Below are 18,342 nucleotides of genomic sequence, written 5' to 3' on the forward strand. Positions count from 1 at the left end.
CAAACTGACATGGTGCATTACCGCCAACTACTGGACTGGCGTGTGGACAGCAGACTCGCAGAGAACCGTCTTGGGGGTGACGACGCGTTTTCAAGCGAAAAAGAAACAAAATTTCGGAAACTTTAAATTGAATTTGAGAATAAACGATTGTTGGAATTTAGGAGGCCTTGTTTACTTCGCAACGAGGTCTTTCAAGTCGTAACTAAAGTGTTTTTAAATTTCGCGCCGTTGACTCGCCTAGCTGGATTAGCAGTTAGCAGCTTGTGTGAAATCTTCAAATATTTGTTTTTAAAATTAATGTTTAAAATGCAGATAACTGACGTCGGAAACAAAGAGGAGGGGAAAGTTTGGCAACGAAAACCAGCGCCTGGCAACAGGTAGGTATGAAATGAATTATGTTTGAAGACAGCCATTTAAAAACCGTTCCAGTCTGTCTAAGTGTACTATCAATAGAGAATACAGATACATACACATGCATCAATAAAGAGATCTCACTACTTCATACTAAATTTTTTTGGAAATTCAGCATGTACATAAAATGCAAAACGTAAAATCACAAAACGTCAAATTTCGAGGACAACACAAAAAGAACAAAACATTTCCGTTTCCTGTTAAGTGAAACAATAAATTTGGCAAATAATACGTTATTGTCAAATATTTTGATCATTACTTGGTAAATTGAGTAATTTCTGAATGAAAATAGCCAGATTTATTTGGTTCCAGCTTGTGCAATGTGATGATTTTCTTTTTTTAATGATTGACTGAGTTTATTTTGTAAAATCAATGTAAACACAGAAAGGTGAATATATCAGTGATAGACAGATGACACAATAAAGCATAAAGGCTTATTTCCATTGTAGTGCAGCAGATAACTAAAACAGTCATGCAAATGGTGATTAAAAGCATCAAATTCGGCAGAAATACTCCTTAGACATTCCTCTTTTGAAAAAACTATTGGCCACTTGAATTTTCAGTCGGTGGTCAGGTAGGGGTCAATTGAAGAATTACACAGTGGTCAAAATTAAAAGATGCTCCAATCATATTGAAAACAAAAACACATTATTTGCTTCATCATAAAGATTCCAAAAAGGTATAGTTTGGACAATCTGTGACTGAATTCTGTGGAGTTATGGGATAAAAACAGCAAAAATGGTGACAAAGGTCAGTTTCAGTTTGTACAGGGATCAAAAGTTAGAGTTCCTCCAGTGTTGGTAAAAAGTGATGCAAATTATTGGTTGAGCTAATAGGATTAATAAATGGAGTAGTTTTGACAGTGTTGAATGTTTGGTCTCCAAAGTAAATGTCAAACAAGGTCGACGTCCACTGGATTCTATGACATGTGACATATGTTACCCCGTAACGTGATAACTCAGCATGATACATGGTCTAAACTATTCCTTTTTAAAACCCTGTTAAATCAACTAATAATTTGCATCACATTTTACCAAAATTGGAGCATCTTTAACTTTTGACCCCTGTACAAACTGACACTGACCTTTGTCACCATTCTTGCTGTTTTTATCCCATAAGTCCATAGAATTCAGTCACAGATAGTCCAAACTATACCTTTTTGGAATCTTAATGATCAGGTAAATAATGTGGTGTAGGTTTCAATATGATTGGAGCATCTTTTAATTTTGACCCCTGTGTAATTCTTCAATTGACCTCTACCTGAACGCTGACTGAAAATTCAAGTGGCCAATTGTTTGTTTGTTTTTTCAAAAGAGGAATGTCTAAGGAGTATTTCTGCCGAATTTGATGCTTTTATCACCATTTGCAGGATTCTGCTCTAAATATTCTCTTATCTGCTGCACTATTGTGAGGCTAACAGTTGACAACAGGAGCTCAATTGAGCAAGTACAGAGACGAGAATCTAGCAATAAAAATATAATTGAATATTGTTCACACTGGGATACCAATAAAGTAAGTACAAATTGAACAAAGAACAATGAAATCTTAATAAATTAAAATAACAAGTGTATCTCTAAACCAATTTAGTCCTGAGATTTGGACTAGAAAATAGTGGAGTAGAAGATAAGCTAGTCTTTTGGACTAAAGCTCACATTAAAAAAATAAATAAATTAAAAGGGTTGAGTTCCTCTTTCCTTAGCTGGCTGAATAAAAATGACTTTAACTGTCTTTTAAAACTTGCCTTGTTGCTAATCGACTGATACTGTTCCAGGCCAGGGCACCAGTCTGTCTCAAGGGTTTTACAGGATAGTAATTTTTTTTTTGTGGGGGGGGGGGATGTCCGGTCTGGTGATAGAAAAACTTTAGCACTGGATTTGCGAAGTGCTGAGTCTGCTATTTGGCTACCTGATAGTGATTGGTCAAGAGTGATACCTAGATATTTTGCACAGGTTTTACTGGCTAAACTCTGGCCATCACAAGTGACGTCTATTGACTCATTTCCATTCAGTCGGTGCTTTGAGCCAAAATATAGATTCTGACTTACCACGGTAGAGAGAAAGATAGTTGTCCACCAACCATTCTTGGATTGACTGCAATTCAGCAGACAGACATTCCTGTATGGAGACATCTTTGCCAGAAACAAGTACAGCTGAATCATCTGTGTACAACAGTAGCTTACATGTGACTGCTGAAAGCATCATTTACAAAGTGGCTCCAGGTACAGGAGACTTATCTCAGAGTGTGAATTTATTTATTTACTCTTAATCAGAAAAAGGGGGCATTTAAATAATATAGAAATTGTAGATCCTGACTGCTAGGGTCCGATATGACACTGATTTGGAGAGTAAAAATTTTACAATACTGATATATATGTATAAAAAAATACTAATGATTCCTAACATATTGGCTGGTGGCATAGCAACTACATGTCTGTTATCACTGTAAAATGATGATTGAAAGTGAATGACAGTTGATTGTGTTGCCTCCCTTTCTTGTAGCTAATCAGTAATGATGATTGAAAGTGAATGACAGTTGATTGTGTTGCCTCCCTTTCTTGTAGCTAATCAGTAAATGTGACCAAGGGTGTGTGTGTGGGGGGGGGGGGGCGCAGCTTTATAAAATATACTGTGGGTCTGCCCTCTGCTGAAGAGATTACATAATGACACTGTTTTCAACAGCCAAAGTTTTCTGCATTGCTTGAGTAAAATAATAAAAAAAAATCATATCGACAAAAATAATGCTTAGACCAGTATGTACATGAGAGGCTCATATCGGCCAATATGATATGTGTATACTTTTATTGATTGATTTTCTATTTAATACTAACACTTTCTGTAATTGTGTATTTAACTAACCATTGTTTATTGTTTCTTTGGGATAAATGAAGTTGATCTTGATCTTTATATGACCATACGTAATGTGCTTGCTGAGTCTGTGGTGCCCATCAGCGTGTCGCCCTTCCTGCACCGTGCTGAGGAAGACGCTGAAGCACTTGTAACCACTAGAGAGCAGCCATGATTCACGCTCTGGACTTTCAGTCCCCTAAATGTGCGTTTGTGTTGCTTGTCTTTCTCAGTGTGTTGGTGTCTGTGGTCCGCACTGTCCAGCAGGCCAAGACGGTGCATTTCCTCCATGTGGCCTTTGACACCACCGGAGGGTCCTTCCTGGCTGGAGATCACCACGGCAACATCTATGTATTTGATATCACAAGAAACAGGTGATTAACTACAGTTAAAAAAAAACAGTGACCTGTGACTTTCCTAAAGTGGTGCCTTAAATGAATGTCATTACTTTTCTGTGAGCGTGTGTGCAGTATATCATAGTATTATTGTTATTTCTGATTTTATCGCTGTTGACGGCACGCTGATGAAAAGTAAACAGTGATTTCAGCTCAGTAACTTGATTTTTATTTTCTCACCGACTAATCAGGCACTACAGCAGTATTGCTAAAACAGTTGCTGCCTTTTGTAAGATAATTGCAGTATTGTGTGAACTCAGCATTTACCAAGTCTTAATGTCTGTGTTGCATCTTTTTGGGGGCAGGTTTCGTCTGGTGCAGAAGACAGGTCAAGCCTGCACTGCTCTGGCATTCAGCCTGCACAGACCCACACAGTTCCTTGTAGCTTTGGCTGATTACTCAATTAAATGTTTTGACACAGGTGAGCTGGAAACATCTGCAACCGAACTGTCCTTTAATGTGCAAAAGGTGTCAAAAGGAACTGACACAAAACTTGAATGAATCCAGGATAAATTAAAAAGTTACAACAGCTGTTTTCACTTGATTTAGGACATTGTTTAGATTATTTTAACTATTATTATTACTATCAGTGAATTGATCGATTGATTCATTAATTTCCTGCTGCCCATCCAGATCCAGCTACTAGTATGTCAGAGCAGATCATTTTGTGAATCTACTCATAGATCAGCAGTAAAAGGGAGTGTAGAGTTATAGTGACATTAAACAGACAAACTGAAATACAGTGGCTGGCAAAAGTATTCGGCCCCTTGGTATTTCACGCATTTTAATTTGTTTATGGCATTTCAAATACAAAAAGTAAATCAGGCTTCTCAATATAAAAATTTCTAAAATTATCTTCCTTAGACTCAAACTGAAAATAAATCTCTACAGCTTGATATAAATTAATTAAAATGTAAAAAAAAATGTAGGTTTACTTTCCAACTGTGGAATCTGATTGAATTTAAACTGTATTTTTGTCACACAGCTATTTCTGGTTGTACATATGTTCCATGTGTGCATCACTGGTTTCCCACAGATGGAACTCCAGCTGTGCAGTATCTCAGTGACATGAGGCGTTATATCACCGTTGCAGTAGTATTTATTAGAGAAACGGTCTTTGTCATTTTGTTTTTTTAACACTTGTTTACTGTAGAAGGAAAATGAATTTCTATTTTGTGACCTAAAAATGTTTGTTTTGTCTTCATAAAACAGTGTGAATTCTAAATTTCCTGCTCGAATTTCCATGAAACAGCTGGTCTGTTTGGTTCAGATCCAGGAGGTGGTTTGAACCATAATTAATCTTCACAACCATTTATTTGTGCAGACACAAAGCAGCTGGTGAGTTTGATGCGAGGTCACGACGGAGCAGTTCCATCTATCTCTATGCACAGTTCAGGTCGCTGTGCCATCACCACCTCTTCAGACACGGCCCAGGTCTGGGACCTGGACACCTTCCAAAGGAAGAGAAAGCTCAGCGTCAAACAGTCTGTTGGCATACAGAAGGTGAAAACGCACAGGCGTGTTGCTGACTTGACGTGTTCATGCTGTTAATATTCAAATGGCCCGGTCACATGGCATATGATGATTCCTGAACGAAGGGAAAAAGTAAAAAAGTCACAAATCGTCGAGAAAAGATGGACGAATGAGCTTTTGACTTTTCCCATCACCGAATAGCCTGTGAATCAAGAGCGCAAAAGAAACAAAAGAGGAATAAAATGAAACCAAAACTAATGTTGAGCTCCACACTAAATGAAACGCGCCTGAAGCCACTGCTGGAGCAAGTAAGCAAACGATAAGAAATTGTCAAGAACGACAGCAAAACAAAATATGGATGAATTGAGGTTTTCGGCGGCATTTGTTCAAATTTTTTGACAGTTTAAAAATCCTGACGAAGCGCCAGCTACAGGAACAAAGCTGCGCGAAGGTTAAACAATGCCAAACAAAGTCCAGAATTCTTGTTTTGTTTGGGCTTCGTTGCATTTCGTTAAGTGCCATGTGACTGGGCCATAAAGTAAAATTAAAGAATGTGGGATTATTTCTGTTCCACATGCCAAAGAAGTCTGAAACAAGCTGTGTCAGGCCAAAATAATGTTTGGGGCAGGAGAGTGTGAAAATGTAATGTAAAATTCATATCAAAAATTATTTTGTACTCTATGAATATTATGAATTTCATCTTATTGAATCACAGTTTCATATTTGTAACATACACGTGGTCATGTGATGAAACGCCACTGAAGCTCGTTAAGCTGCTCCCCTGCTTTAAAAAAAGTGTGGTGTGCTGAAGCCCACTCATTCACACAACAGGGTCACTTTTTAGATCATACTTCCATGAAACCTGACTGTCTTCATGTAAAAATGACCATATAGTCAGTCATATCTATGAGAAATGTTGACAAAAAAAAGCTTTAATTCACCTGTACACCTTACAGGACAAAAACATGTTTAAAGGCATATGAATCTTTAAACTCCACATGTGTCTAGAATCTGTCATTCTTCAGCAAATGTGAAAACGTCCACAGCATTTGATGGGGGGTGGGGAGTGTCCTAAATTTTAATGTGGAACACTGAGACCACATGGGTACAAAAGCACATCAACTGAATGGGTGAATGTGAGGCATCATTGTACAGCGTGTGTGTGTGTGTGTGTATATATATATATATATATATATATATATATATATATATATATATATATATATATATAAAATATGGAATCCATGTTCTTTCTCTGCTAAACTTTGAATTTGTGGCTATGTTCTCACTGTTGTCATAGTAATGGCACACAGTTTTATGTCACAGGTGTTTTTCCTGCCTCTGAGTAACACGATCCTCAGCTGTTTCAGCGACAATTCTATCTTTGCTTGGGAAAGCGACACACTGATCTGCAAATATCAGCTCCCTGTGCCTGAACACGGACCCAGAATCTGCTACAAAGCCTTTGCTGTCACCTGGTGAGTCTCTGATGAACACCTTCACGAACACCTTCCACAGTCACCTCACCGAAGTGGCAGGACGACGAAAAAACATGATGCACTCTGCTGTTTCTGACGTTTATTTTGATAGTGATGGTAAGAACCTTGCTGCAGGTGGGCGTTCCAACCTGGTGCAGTTGTGGTGTCTGGACACCAAAAAGCTGATCAGGGTGGTCCAGATGCCCACGGAGGTGCGAACCGTCAGACAGCTGGACTTCCTGCCTGACAGTTTTGATGGAGGAGCCAACCAGGTGCTCACACAGGACTTTCCCCACTGTCTCGAGGTTGTTGTCTGTTCTCTACTATTGTATGTCAAGCAGGTAGCTCAACGAGGTAAGTTCAGCTGCTGGTGTATAGACCCGAGTTTGATTCCCGGTCACCTACCTGTCAAGACAATTCATCTGTGTTTTTTCAGTCCACCCAGCTGTAAATGGGTACCAGCCTTGGCTGGGGAGGAGACCTGTATCAGACTGGTGTCACCTCCAGGGTCGAGTCGTGGACACTCATCGACTTCATTGCACAGAATTTGAAGATGAGCACCAACACGCCTCAGGGCCTGTGTAGGAGTTACTTCTTTTTCTATAACTGCCTCTCCTTGTCTCCTGCTGTTCATTTTTTCCTCACCGTTTGATGTATTTGTGTCATTCCATCTTGAAGCAGACATGTGTTTTAGCCTGCGTTGTTTCTCTTTGCGTTGTTTGTAAGTTGTGTTTTGTTGTAACAGATGCTGGGTGCGTTGAGCCAGGACGGCGTCATGCGTTTCATCAACGTTCACACCTGCGAGCTTCTCTTCCACATTGGTTCCCATGAAGATGGCATCACCACGGCGGCAGTCGGGCCTAATGGACGACACGTTGTAGCCACCATGGACAACGGCAGAATCAACGTCTACAGTGTTGCGAGTCTCATGCAGGAAATAAACAATGTAATGGCGGCGCAGGGGCGTGATCATTTATTTTTCTGGATGTTTTTCTGGATTTATTTTCTGGAGAACACACAGTTTGGTGATTAATATCCTACTTTGTGAACTCCCTCCCACTGCAGTGTTCTAAAGTAGCAGACACCTCAGGTGCTGATGCGAGCCAGGATTTACCCAGCGTCCTGGTCAGGTCAGAGGTCGTTAAGAGACCAGTGAGGAGCTCAAGCAGGAAGTTACGTCGACCTGCTGCTGGGCGTGGAGCTGAGGATAAAGAGGTAGGGGCATGAACATAAATTTAATGATGTATTTAAAATACCAGTGTGTAAAGAAAAAGCCACCAAATACAGCTGACAGAATGTTCTGCCTGAGTAAATTTATTTTCTTTGGGTTTGGTCTGTTTTTTCAGTTAAAACAGATGATTTATGAACACCACCTCTGAACTGCTGCTGCTATTTTGTAGACTGAATAATGAATCCTTTATGAAACATTTTGACTCTTTTCTCACGTCCTTGTAGCTGAAGTCGTGTCCACAGCGTCCGTTTAAGTCCGATTTTATGTTGCGTGACTGATTTTCCGTCAGCTCTCTGTGTAACACTGATGCTGTTGAACGGCCTGTGATGACTTTGACTCTGTTTGTTTACTGTACATCTCTGTGGTCACACCGTTTGCTGGTTACATTCGGCAATATGTGGTGGTAACTAACACAAAGTGTGCGAGTCGTGATCTGGTGTTTGGTGCTAAACTGAAAACAGCTCTTTTATCATAGCAGCCTTTCTGTCCAGATAATGTGATGCTGAGTGATCTAGATACTAAAGAAAAGGAAAAAAGAGTAATTTCCTCCTTCTGATGAGCTGTAATGAGAATGTATTTAAATTTTGTGTTTTTTTCTGAGTGGAACGAGCTGCCAGATGGTCTGAACAAAGAGAGACTGGTTACTCTGCTCAAAGCTTTTGGAGAATTTCCTGCTAAATACAGGTAAGGATCAAAGGAGGGCTTTGAATGGAGGAATGGCATAACACATCCCTTTGAAAGCAAATTGTTATGAACCTTGTGTTAAACACAGTTCGGTTGGATGTGTCTGTGTCTGTCCAGGCTCATACAGCTCAGGACAAACTACTGAACAGAATTACACAGATTCTGATGTGTTTCTTGATGGGTTACTGTTTTCAAATGAGATTGAAGATGAACTTTGTGTACATTTTGGATTCAAGGTTATTCTACACACCAGTGATAGAAAATGCTGCCACACGAGCTACTGAATGAAACGTAGTACATCTGAAATGTTACACAACTTAAAAACAACAAACAAAAAAACCCTTCACTTTCAATGATTCCTCATGTATTAGAAAGCAGTCCTGTAGTGGGGGGCAACCTTGTATTTTAAGATTATAGAGATGTACTCTTTGGATAGTTTAATAGTTTATTGTGCAGTCTTCACAGTGGAATATCTGATATGGAAGTTACCCCAAATATTTTGTGAAATAGACCACAAATCATCTAAAGATTTAAGAGAGTTTTAGATTTAATCGAACACAGAAATGGACTGCAAGTTGTGTCAGTCTGACTTTGACACTGTTGCTGTCATTAATGTAACATTTGTTAAAATATCTGCCACTGTTGCACGTCTGTCTCTGAAGTTCTCTTTGCCGCCAACATTCTTCCAAATCCATCCCTTTCTGAGACATCTTACCTTCAGACAGATACACAGGGGCAGACGTTGTCTGCCTGTCCTGTGCCAGCTGGTGCGGTCACTTTTATAGCCCAGTCACATGGCATACAACGATTCCTGAATGAAGGGAAAAAAGTAAAAAAGTCAATTTGTTGGGAAAAGATGGACAAACGAGCTTTATCACTGAATAGCCTGCGAACCAAGAGTGCAAAAGGGATGAAAGAGGAACTAAATGAAACCAACGCTAACATTGATCTCGATGTTTTAAACAAAACACGCCTGGAGCCACAGCTGGAGCAGCGTGTGTCTGCTTCTCTGAGTTCCAGGACTCAGTGCTGGGATGGAGCTCATAGCGCCTGAGTCCTGGAGAAACTGCAAACAGAAGCTGTGGAGATCTGTGTGCACATCGGTGGGCCCACCTGCTCTGGTTCCTCGTCCTGAACATAAGAGTGATCATTCCTTCATCATCAGAATCCTCACTGTCTGACGACAGTCTTGCAACAATTAAAAAAAAAAAAATTGGTGTGCTGTGGTGGCTGCTGTATCACTGTATTACGTTACTAAGCCATATATATTGATTTATAACAGAAAACTGTCAAAGGGGGAATAAATATAAACGTAAAGATGATTGAATATATCAGAGCAGTAAATTCATCAGTCCATGTGCGGTTATTTCACCAGCTGCAGCTGATCCACAACATGAATTCTGCCTTCCAGCACAGCTCTTATATAATCATTTGAATCATCTACCTGTTGCCACGTTATATTTAATAAAAATTAATAAGCACACGCAGGGAGCTGCTGCTGCCGCTGCATACAAGTGCCATCAGAAATTACACAACTTTTTTGTCGCTTCAAATTCAGGAGTTGATTGTGGCAAAATAATGAATTGTATCCACACAAAAGGTTAATTCTGGCCTATATAAGGTGCCTGAACCCATTGAAGCTGCCCCACCCAGATTAAAAAAAATCCAAGCAAACAGGCTGAGTTTGCCCTGTAATTTTAGATGGTACAGGAACACAGTGGCAGCAGCAGCACTAAGAAATGGCTTCTGTACTGTGTGAAAACACTCAGCTGGTTGAATGAAGTCAAACTAAATGCTAACATTACAAAAACTAAGCAAACGATAAAAAACCGTTAACGACAGCAAAACGAATACGGATGAATTGCGGTTTTCTGTGGCATTTGTTCAATTTTTCAACAGTTTAAAAATCCTGACGAAGCGCCAGCTGCAGGAACGAAGCTGGGTGAAGCTTAAACGATGTCAACGAAAGTCCAGATTTCTTGTTTTGTTTGGGCTTTGTTGCCCTTCATTAAGTGCCGTGTGACCGGGCCATTAAGGTTTTTGTGTTTGTGTCCCTATTTTAGGATGTTTGTGTGGCAGTCTCTGCTCTGTCTCCCGGAGAATTACGCAGCGTACAGCAGTCTGACGGATAAAGGTCCACATTCAGCCTTCCTCACGCTGCCAGATAAATATCCCATCAAAAGCTTCAAGCTGCAGAAGGGCCTGCAGAGGTACACACACACAATTTATTCTTATCAAATGTGCTGTGTGATACAACTCTGAACCTTGTCTCTGATTTTACATCTTTGAAACTGAGTATTCTGAGCTTTGGGACAGTACGTTTTGACATATGACATTTTAAGATCTGTATTTATGCATTTCACAAAGTTAGATAAACTAAAGTCTCTGTCTGTCCATGATGATACTTTCAAAAAGCAAAGCGTGGTTTCAGTCAAACCTGGTGGATAAACAAAGTGGAGCCTCCCCTCACAACAAAGGTTATGTCAGTGTGACTGTTCCAAGGTCAAGGTCATCGTCTAAACACTTTGACCGCATCTCAGAAATGAGATAAGATACTGGAATGCAGTGTTCTGCGTGTAAGGTACAAATGTATTAGACCGCTTATGTCATGTGATGAGATAAAGCCAGGTCAAATATTCCCCATGTTTGAAAATTTGAAAGATATCAGAAATTGTTCGTGCTTTCACGAACACGCGATCAGGAATGCTCACACCCCCATGCACCTGCTGAATACATATAAGATAAAGCTGACGTATTAATAATAATAAACTCATACTATAGTAATACTGAAAACAAAATTACCCCACAAAGTGAGATCTTGCATGGAATCCCAGACCGAGGGAGATTGGACAGTCCTCTTGTGTTCTTCCACTTTCTAATAATAATCATAAAACAGTTGTTGTCTTCTACCAAGCTGCTTGCCTGTAGTCCATCCCACGCCTTGTGCAGTCTACAGTTTTGGTCCCTGGTGTCCCTTAGACAGCTCTTTGGTCTTGGCTGTGGTGGACAGGTTGGAGTGTGATTGATTGAGTGTGTGAACAGGTGTCTTTTATACAGGTAACAAGTTCAAACAGGTGCAATTAATACAGGTAAAGAGTGCAGAATAAGAGGGCTTCTTAAAGATAATTAACAGTCTGTGAGAGACAGAATGCTTGCTGCTTGGTAGGTGTTCAAATACTTATTTGCAGCAGTAACATACAAATAAATTATTAAAAAATCATACATTGTGATTCCTGGATTTTTTTTTATTAAACAACGAGAAAGCCGGCATTACACGGTTTAATGCACGACGTGGAGTCTGAAACACCACGACGCGAAGTGCATTAAAACCGTGTAATGCACGGCTTCGAGTTGTTTAATCCGCTTATACCACGGTCCCACACAGTGAGCTAACACACACATATTATCTAAGTTGACAGAACTTGATAAAAATGTGCGAGTATTGGTACTATTTTATGTTTTGTCTCTGACGCGCAAGTCTGTGGGCTCGCGCTGCAGCGGGCTGCTCACCTCGCCCGTCTATGGAAAGCCATCCGTGCCACAATGACGCCACTTTCAGTCGCGTTTTCACCAAAAAAAACGCTGTAAAAAAACGCAGTTTATCAGTTATTACAGCGCTTTTTACGCCGTAATTAAAGATAACGCCGTTAAATGCGCCGTAATTTGTCAGTCAATACGCCGTTTTTTACGCCGCAATGGAGCCCTTTACAAAAACGCCGTTCAGATGCACACAAGTGCACAGACGCACGTATTTTACGGCGTTTGTACAGTATGATAATTATCTCCAGCCCCATTTTTTCTCAGCCACTGAACTTGAAGTGTTTGTGTCCAATCGCTGATCAAGACAAGCAGACACAATCAGTCGAGCACAGATCTCTTTGTGGCAAAGTTTGCTCCAACTTACCTCTTGTGTAGTTTAACATCGGCCAATATTCGGGAGGTTAGGCTGGGAAAATAGCTCATACATTTACTTCCTCTTTTACATATCGTTTGTTTTATTTATTTATTTATTTATTTTTTAATAATACGTTTCTGGTCTTTCTTGAGTTTAGGTATTTTACGTCCCCACTGTTTAACTATATCTGTAGCGTAGTGGTATTGCGCAAAGAGGAAGTAAATGTGTGACAAACGGTTAAACAGGTCCAGAAACTACCTCGCTGTTTTCATGCGGAGCGCTCGGCCGCCGGCAAGGATAGAACCGTTCTCTTCTTCTTCCCGTCTTCAGTCTTGTCCAGTTCGTCCGATATTAAATCTTTACGCCGTTGCTTTTGCTGTTCTTCTCGTTTGATCTCCTCTTTCCATTACTCAAATGTTTTATTTTGGCCAACAATATTAAAATTCACTTGGAAATCCATATTTATGGCATTTCTGTCATTCACTTGTCAAAACACAGCTGATCTGCGCCAACTGTTTGGTCCGTTGCTATATATATATATATATATACCTCACAAAAATATAAATGCAACACTTTTGGTTTGCTCCCATTTTGTATGAGATGAACTCAAAGATCTAAAACTTTTTCCACATACACAATATCACCATTTCCCTCAAATATTGTTCACAAACCAGCCTAAATCTGTGATAGTGAGCACTTCTCCTTGCTGAGATAATCCATCCCACCTCACAGGTGTGCCATATCAAGATGCTGATTAGACACCATGATTAGTGCACAGGTTAGTAAGTTAGTTAGTTAGTTAGTTTATTAAGATCCCATTAGCCACTGAAAAACAGTAGCTTTCTTCCTGGGGTCCTTTAAAATTCATTACATTCATTTTTCAATACATACACGCACACACACACACACACACACACAAAGTATAAAGCCCATTGTTAACTCCAAATCATGAATTTCCACTTCCATTAAAATCAAATCTGAATAACATACATGCAAGAAAAAGTACAGCTCATTTGAAAAATGTACAAAAAAATTATAAACTTAAAAAATAATATAAATATACATACACACACACACACACATGCATATATGCACATACATACACATAAACATTATAATCATAATATAGAAATTCATAATAACAGTAAAAAAAAAAAAATATATATATATATATATATATACACACACATTAGATCATTATGTGAACAGGAAAAGTTTTAACTTCTTCTGAAACAACTTTTGTTTGTTTCTGACACCAAAAAAGTAGGCAGTGCATTCCAGGGCGACCATGGCACGATAAACAACAGTGCATTGCATTTGACCCGTTCTACACACAGGGAGCCAAACCTCTTGTGTTGCTGCTTTGACGAGTTGCATAATTATGCACATCAGAGAAAAATAACAATTTACTAAAATAATTTCTGGACTATTGGTTATAATAACATTCTAATAAATGTTAACAAAAAATATTTCAGTCTGCATTTACCATTAGCCAGGCCAGTTCACTGTGCATTGATGTTACACTGGTTCTATATGGACAACCTCCACAATTCATGCCACTTTGTTCTGGGCAAACCTGTAACCTGTGCAAATTATTTTCAGTTGTATTTGACCAAACCACAGAAGCATAATCCATCTGGGAGAGCATAATGATTGAACTAACTGTTTGTTAAATGCTGTGGAATACATTTTCTGCAGTGTCTGATCATACCCATACTGCGACCCATTTTCTGCAACATATAATTTATGTGACTAGTCCATGATAATTTAAAGTCCTACTATTACACCTAATAATTTTGTTTCTTCTATCTGTTCAACTTTAGTTTCCTTTAACTTTAATGTAATTTTTGTTTATTTATTTTTAACATATATTGTGATCCAAGTAACATACATTTAGTTTTCTCTGCATTAATTACTAACTTATTACTTTGATCCACTGTGCCACTACTTGCCAACTCGTCATTTAAGATGTTACCTGAGTTGTTCTACAGTCGGTGCAGATGCATACATTGTTGTGTCATCTGCATATATCACCATAGTTGCATGTTTTAATACAAGTGAAAATCATTGGTGAATATAGAAAATAACAGGGGTCCCAGACAACTGCCCTGGGGCACTCCACAACTCATTACCTCAATCTCAGAATAGCTACCATTGGGAAAAAACTTTATAGTCTCGATTACTTAAATAACTTTTAATCCATTTTAAAGCCGATGACTCAAATCCATAGCAGCTCAATTTAAAGCTGAACTTAAATCTAAAAATACAGTGCCTATGAGATTTTTATTATCAGTTTCATGTAGCCAATAATCTGTTGTTTGAGTGAGTGCAGTTGAAGTGGAATAACCTTTTTTATATGCATGCTGATAAATAGTATTTACCCATTAACTGAAAAATATAATTGGATTTGGTCATATGCCACCTTTTCCATAATTTTACTTAACATAGGTAATAAAATTATTGGTCTACTATTTTTACCTGATAATGGCTCCTTGTAGTTTTTAATAAGAGGAATTATTTTTGCAGTTTTCCACTGTGTGGGAAAAATACCTTTAGTTAAACTTAAATTTATGTGAGAGACTGGTAAGTCAATTATATGAGCCACCATTTTTATTAATTTAGTTTCAAGGTTATCAATACCAGCTGGTTTATCCTTACTTTTTAGGAGCAATTCTTTAATTTGATTTTGTGTGACTTTATTAAACTTAAATTTGCTTTCTTTCTCCCTCATAATATACTTCCTTATTAATTTATAAGAAATATTTTCATCGTGTACTGGTCCCATGTCATTTCTTAATTTCTCAATTTTATCTTTAAAAAACTGACTCAAATAATTTGCAATATCTTTTGGCGTAGTTAAATAAACACCATTTGATTCTAAATATGTAGCTGTTATTTTTTTTCTTCCCTAATATCTCATTTATATTCCCCACACTTTTGCAGGATCACATTTTGCATCTCCAATCTTACTCTGGTAATATAAACGTTTTTTTTCCTTTTATTCAGTTTAGTCACATAATTTTTTAGTTTACGATATTTATTCCACTGTACTAGATTATTACTTTCCAGTGCTTCCTTTTTGGTTTTATCTCTTTCGGCCATATATTCCTTAAGTTCTTGATCTAACCATGGAGCAGAGATATTTCTTACAGCTCGCTTTCTTATAGGAGCATGTTTATCCATAACTTGTGTTATTAAAGTATTGAAAATCTCCACAGCTTTACTTGGGTCCTGTTCTTGTGTTACTTCTGACCAGTTTAGCTTTGTACATCTATAACAAAATCATCCTTGTTAAAATGCTTAAGAATTCGTTTACTAATAATTTTTGACCAGGTTTAGGTACTTTTATTTTCCTTATAATTGCAGTTAAATTGTGGTCACTGCAACCAACAGGAACAGAAATTGCCTCAGTGCATAATTCTGGAACATTTGTAAACATTAAATCAATTAGAGTTGCTGAACAGGTTCCATCAGCTTTTACATTTATTCTAGTGTATTTACTGACAAGTTGTGACAAATTACAAGTTTTAGCAGTTGAAGATAATTTATCTTTTAAAGCACAACTTAAGGTGTGCCTTAGACTGCCCACAATAAAAGGCCACTCTGAAAGGTGCAGTTTTATCACACAGCACAATGCCACAGATGTCGCGTGCAGTTGGCATGCTGACAGCAGGAATGTCAACCAGAGCTGTTGCTCATGTATTGAATGTTCATTTCTCTACCATAAGCCGTCTCCAAAGGTGTTCAGAGAATTTGGCAGTACATCCAACCAGCCTCACAACCGCAGACCACGTGTAACCACACCAGCCCAGGACCTCCACATCCAGCATGTTCACCTCCAAGATCGTCTGAGACCAGCCACTGGGACAGCTGCTAAACAATCGGTTTGCATAACCAAAGAATTTCTGCACAAACTGTCAGAACCATCTCAGGGAAGCTCATCTGCATGCTCGTCGTCCTCATCGGGGTCTCAACCTGACTCCAGTTCATCGTCGTAACCGACTTGAGTGGGCAAATGCTCACATTCGCTGGCGTTTGGGACGTTGGAGAGGTGTTCTCTTCATGGATGAATCCTGGTTCACACTGTTCAGGGCAGATGGCAGACAGCGTGTGTGGCATCGTGAGCGGTTTTCTGATGTCAATGTTGTGGATCGAGTGGCCCATGGTGGCGGTGGGGTTATGGTATGGGCAGGCGTCTGTTATGGACGAAGAACACAGGTGCATTTTATTGATGGCATTTTGAATACACAGAGATACCGTGACGAGATCCTGAGGCCCATTGTTGTGCCATACATCCAAGAACATCACCTCATGTTGCAGCAGGATAATGCACGGCCCCATGTTGCAAGGATCTATACACAATTCTTGGAAGCTGAAAATGTCCCAGTTCTTGCATGGCCGGCATACTCACCGGACATGTCACCCATTGAGCATGTTTGGGATGCTCTGGACCGGAGTATACGACAGCGTGTACCAGTTCCTGCCAGTATCCAGCAACTTCGCACAGCCATTGAAGAGGAGTGGACCAACATTCCACAGGCCACAATTGACAACCTGATCAACTCTATGCGAAGGAGATGTGTTGCACTGCATGAGGCAAATGGTGGTCACACCAGATACTGACTGGTATCCCCCCCCAATAAAACAAAACTACACCTTTCAGAGTGGCCTTTTATTGTGGGCAGTCTAAGGCACACCTGTGCACTAATCATGGTGTCTAATCAGCATCTTGATATGGCACACCTGTGAGGTGGGATGGATTATCTCAGCAAAGGAGAAGTGCTCACTATCACAGATTTAGACTGGTTTGTGAACAATATTTGAGGAAAATGGTGATATTGTGTATGTGGAAAAAGTTTTAGATCTTTGAGTTCATCTCATACAAAATAGGAGCAAAACCAAAAGTGTTGCGTTTATTTTTGTTGAGTGTGTGTATGTGTATATATATATAAAATATCTTGTCCTCTGCAGGGTTTTATCAGCCTTAGCCCATTGGGCAGCCATTCTTGGAGAGGTGGAGTATCTTCCCCTGGTGGCCTTTCCTTTCGTCAAACTCTTCCCGAACAGTCCATTGCTCTGCTTCGAGATGGTGTCCACTGTCATAGGTACGTGCTTTTAATTAGTGCTGTTTTAATGCTAAGTAAAAAGTCCTCAGTGCGGACAAACTTGGAGGTATGAAGGCTGGACAGTTTGGTAGTTTGTTGGAGGTGTGAATTTTATTTGTGCAGCAGTTTGAGTGACTCGATTCTCATTTTGTGCAGTGAACTGGTGCCAGCATTGGTTTGAGTACTTCCCTAACCCTCCTCTGAACATCCTGAGCATGGCAGAAAATGTCCTGGCTCATCATGATGTGGAGCTTCTGCAGCACCTGGTCAACTGTGAAATCACCTCACAGGTAGCAAAAAAAAACTGATACAGTAGTGTTCAGAATAATAGTAGTGCTATGTGACTAAAAAGATTAATCCAGGTTTTGAGTATATTTCTTATTGTTACATGGGAATCAAGGTACCAGTAGATTCAGTAGATTCTCACAAATCCAATAAGACCAAGCATTCATGATACAAGTGCAAGTTAAAACTCTACCATGCAAAGCGAAAGCCAGACATCAACAAAATCCAGAAACACCACCTCCTTTTCTGGGCCCGAGGTCATTTGAAATGGACAGACGCAAAGTGGAAAAGTGTGCTGTGGTCTAATGAGTCCACATTTCAAATTGTTTTTGGAAATCATGGACGTCGTGTCCTCTGGACAAAAGAGGAAAAAGACCATCCAGATTGTTACCAGTGCAAAGTTCAAAAGCCAGCATCTGTGATGGTATGGGGGTGTGTTAGTGCACATGGCATGGACAACTTACACATCTGTGATGGCACCATCAATGCTGAAAGGTACATCCAGGTTTTGGAGCAACACATGCTGCCATCCAAGCAAATCA

At 39.4% G+C, this 18,342-nt stretch overlaps 1 protein-coding gene across 1 annotated transcript; it reads left to right on the forward strand.

Moving 5' to 3' along the window:
- Positions 1–45: 45 nt before the first annotated feature.
- LOC117513524 (TBC1 domain family member 31-like) lies at positions 46–17,823 on the forward strand. The gene is made up of 12 exons (XM_034173692.1): positions 46–377; positions 3,488–3,628; positions 3,955–4,070; positions 4,974–5,152; positions 6,449–6,600; positions 6,713–6,872; positions 7,346–7,546; positions 7,666–7,815; positions 8,433–8,515; positions 10,579–10,725; positions 17,382–17,515; positions 17,672–17,823. Exons 1-12 carry the CDS (start codon positions 298–300, stop codon positions 17,821–17,823), a joined length of 1,695 nt encoding a protein of 564 aa, XP_034029583.1. The 5' UTR covers positions 46–297.
- Positions 17,824–18,342: the final 519 nt, after the last annotated feature.

Source organism: Thalassophryne amazonica, chromosome 7 (assembly GCF_902500255.1).
Source record: "Thalassophryne amazonica chromosome 7, fThaAma1.1, whole genome shotgun sequence".
Classification (NCBI taxonomy): domain Eukaryota; kingdom Metazoa; phylum Chordata; class Actinopteri; order Batrachoidiformes; family Batrachoididae; genus Thalassophryne; species Thalassophryne amazonica.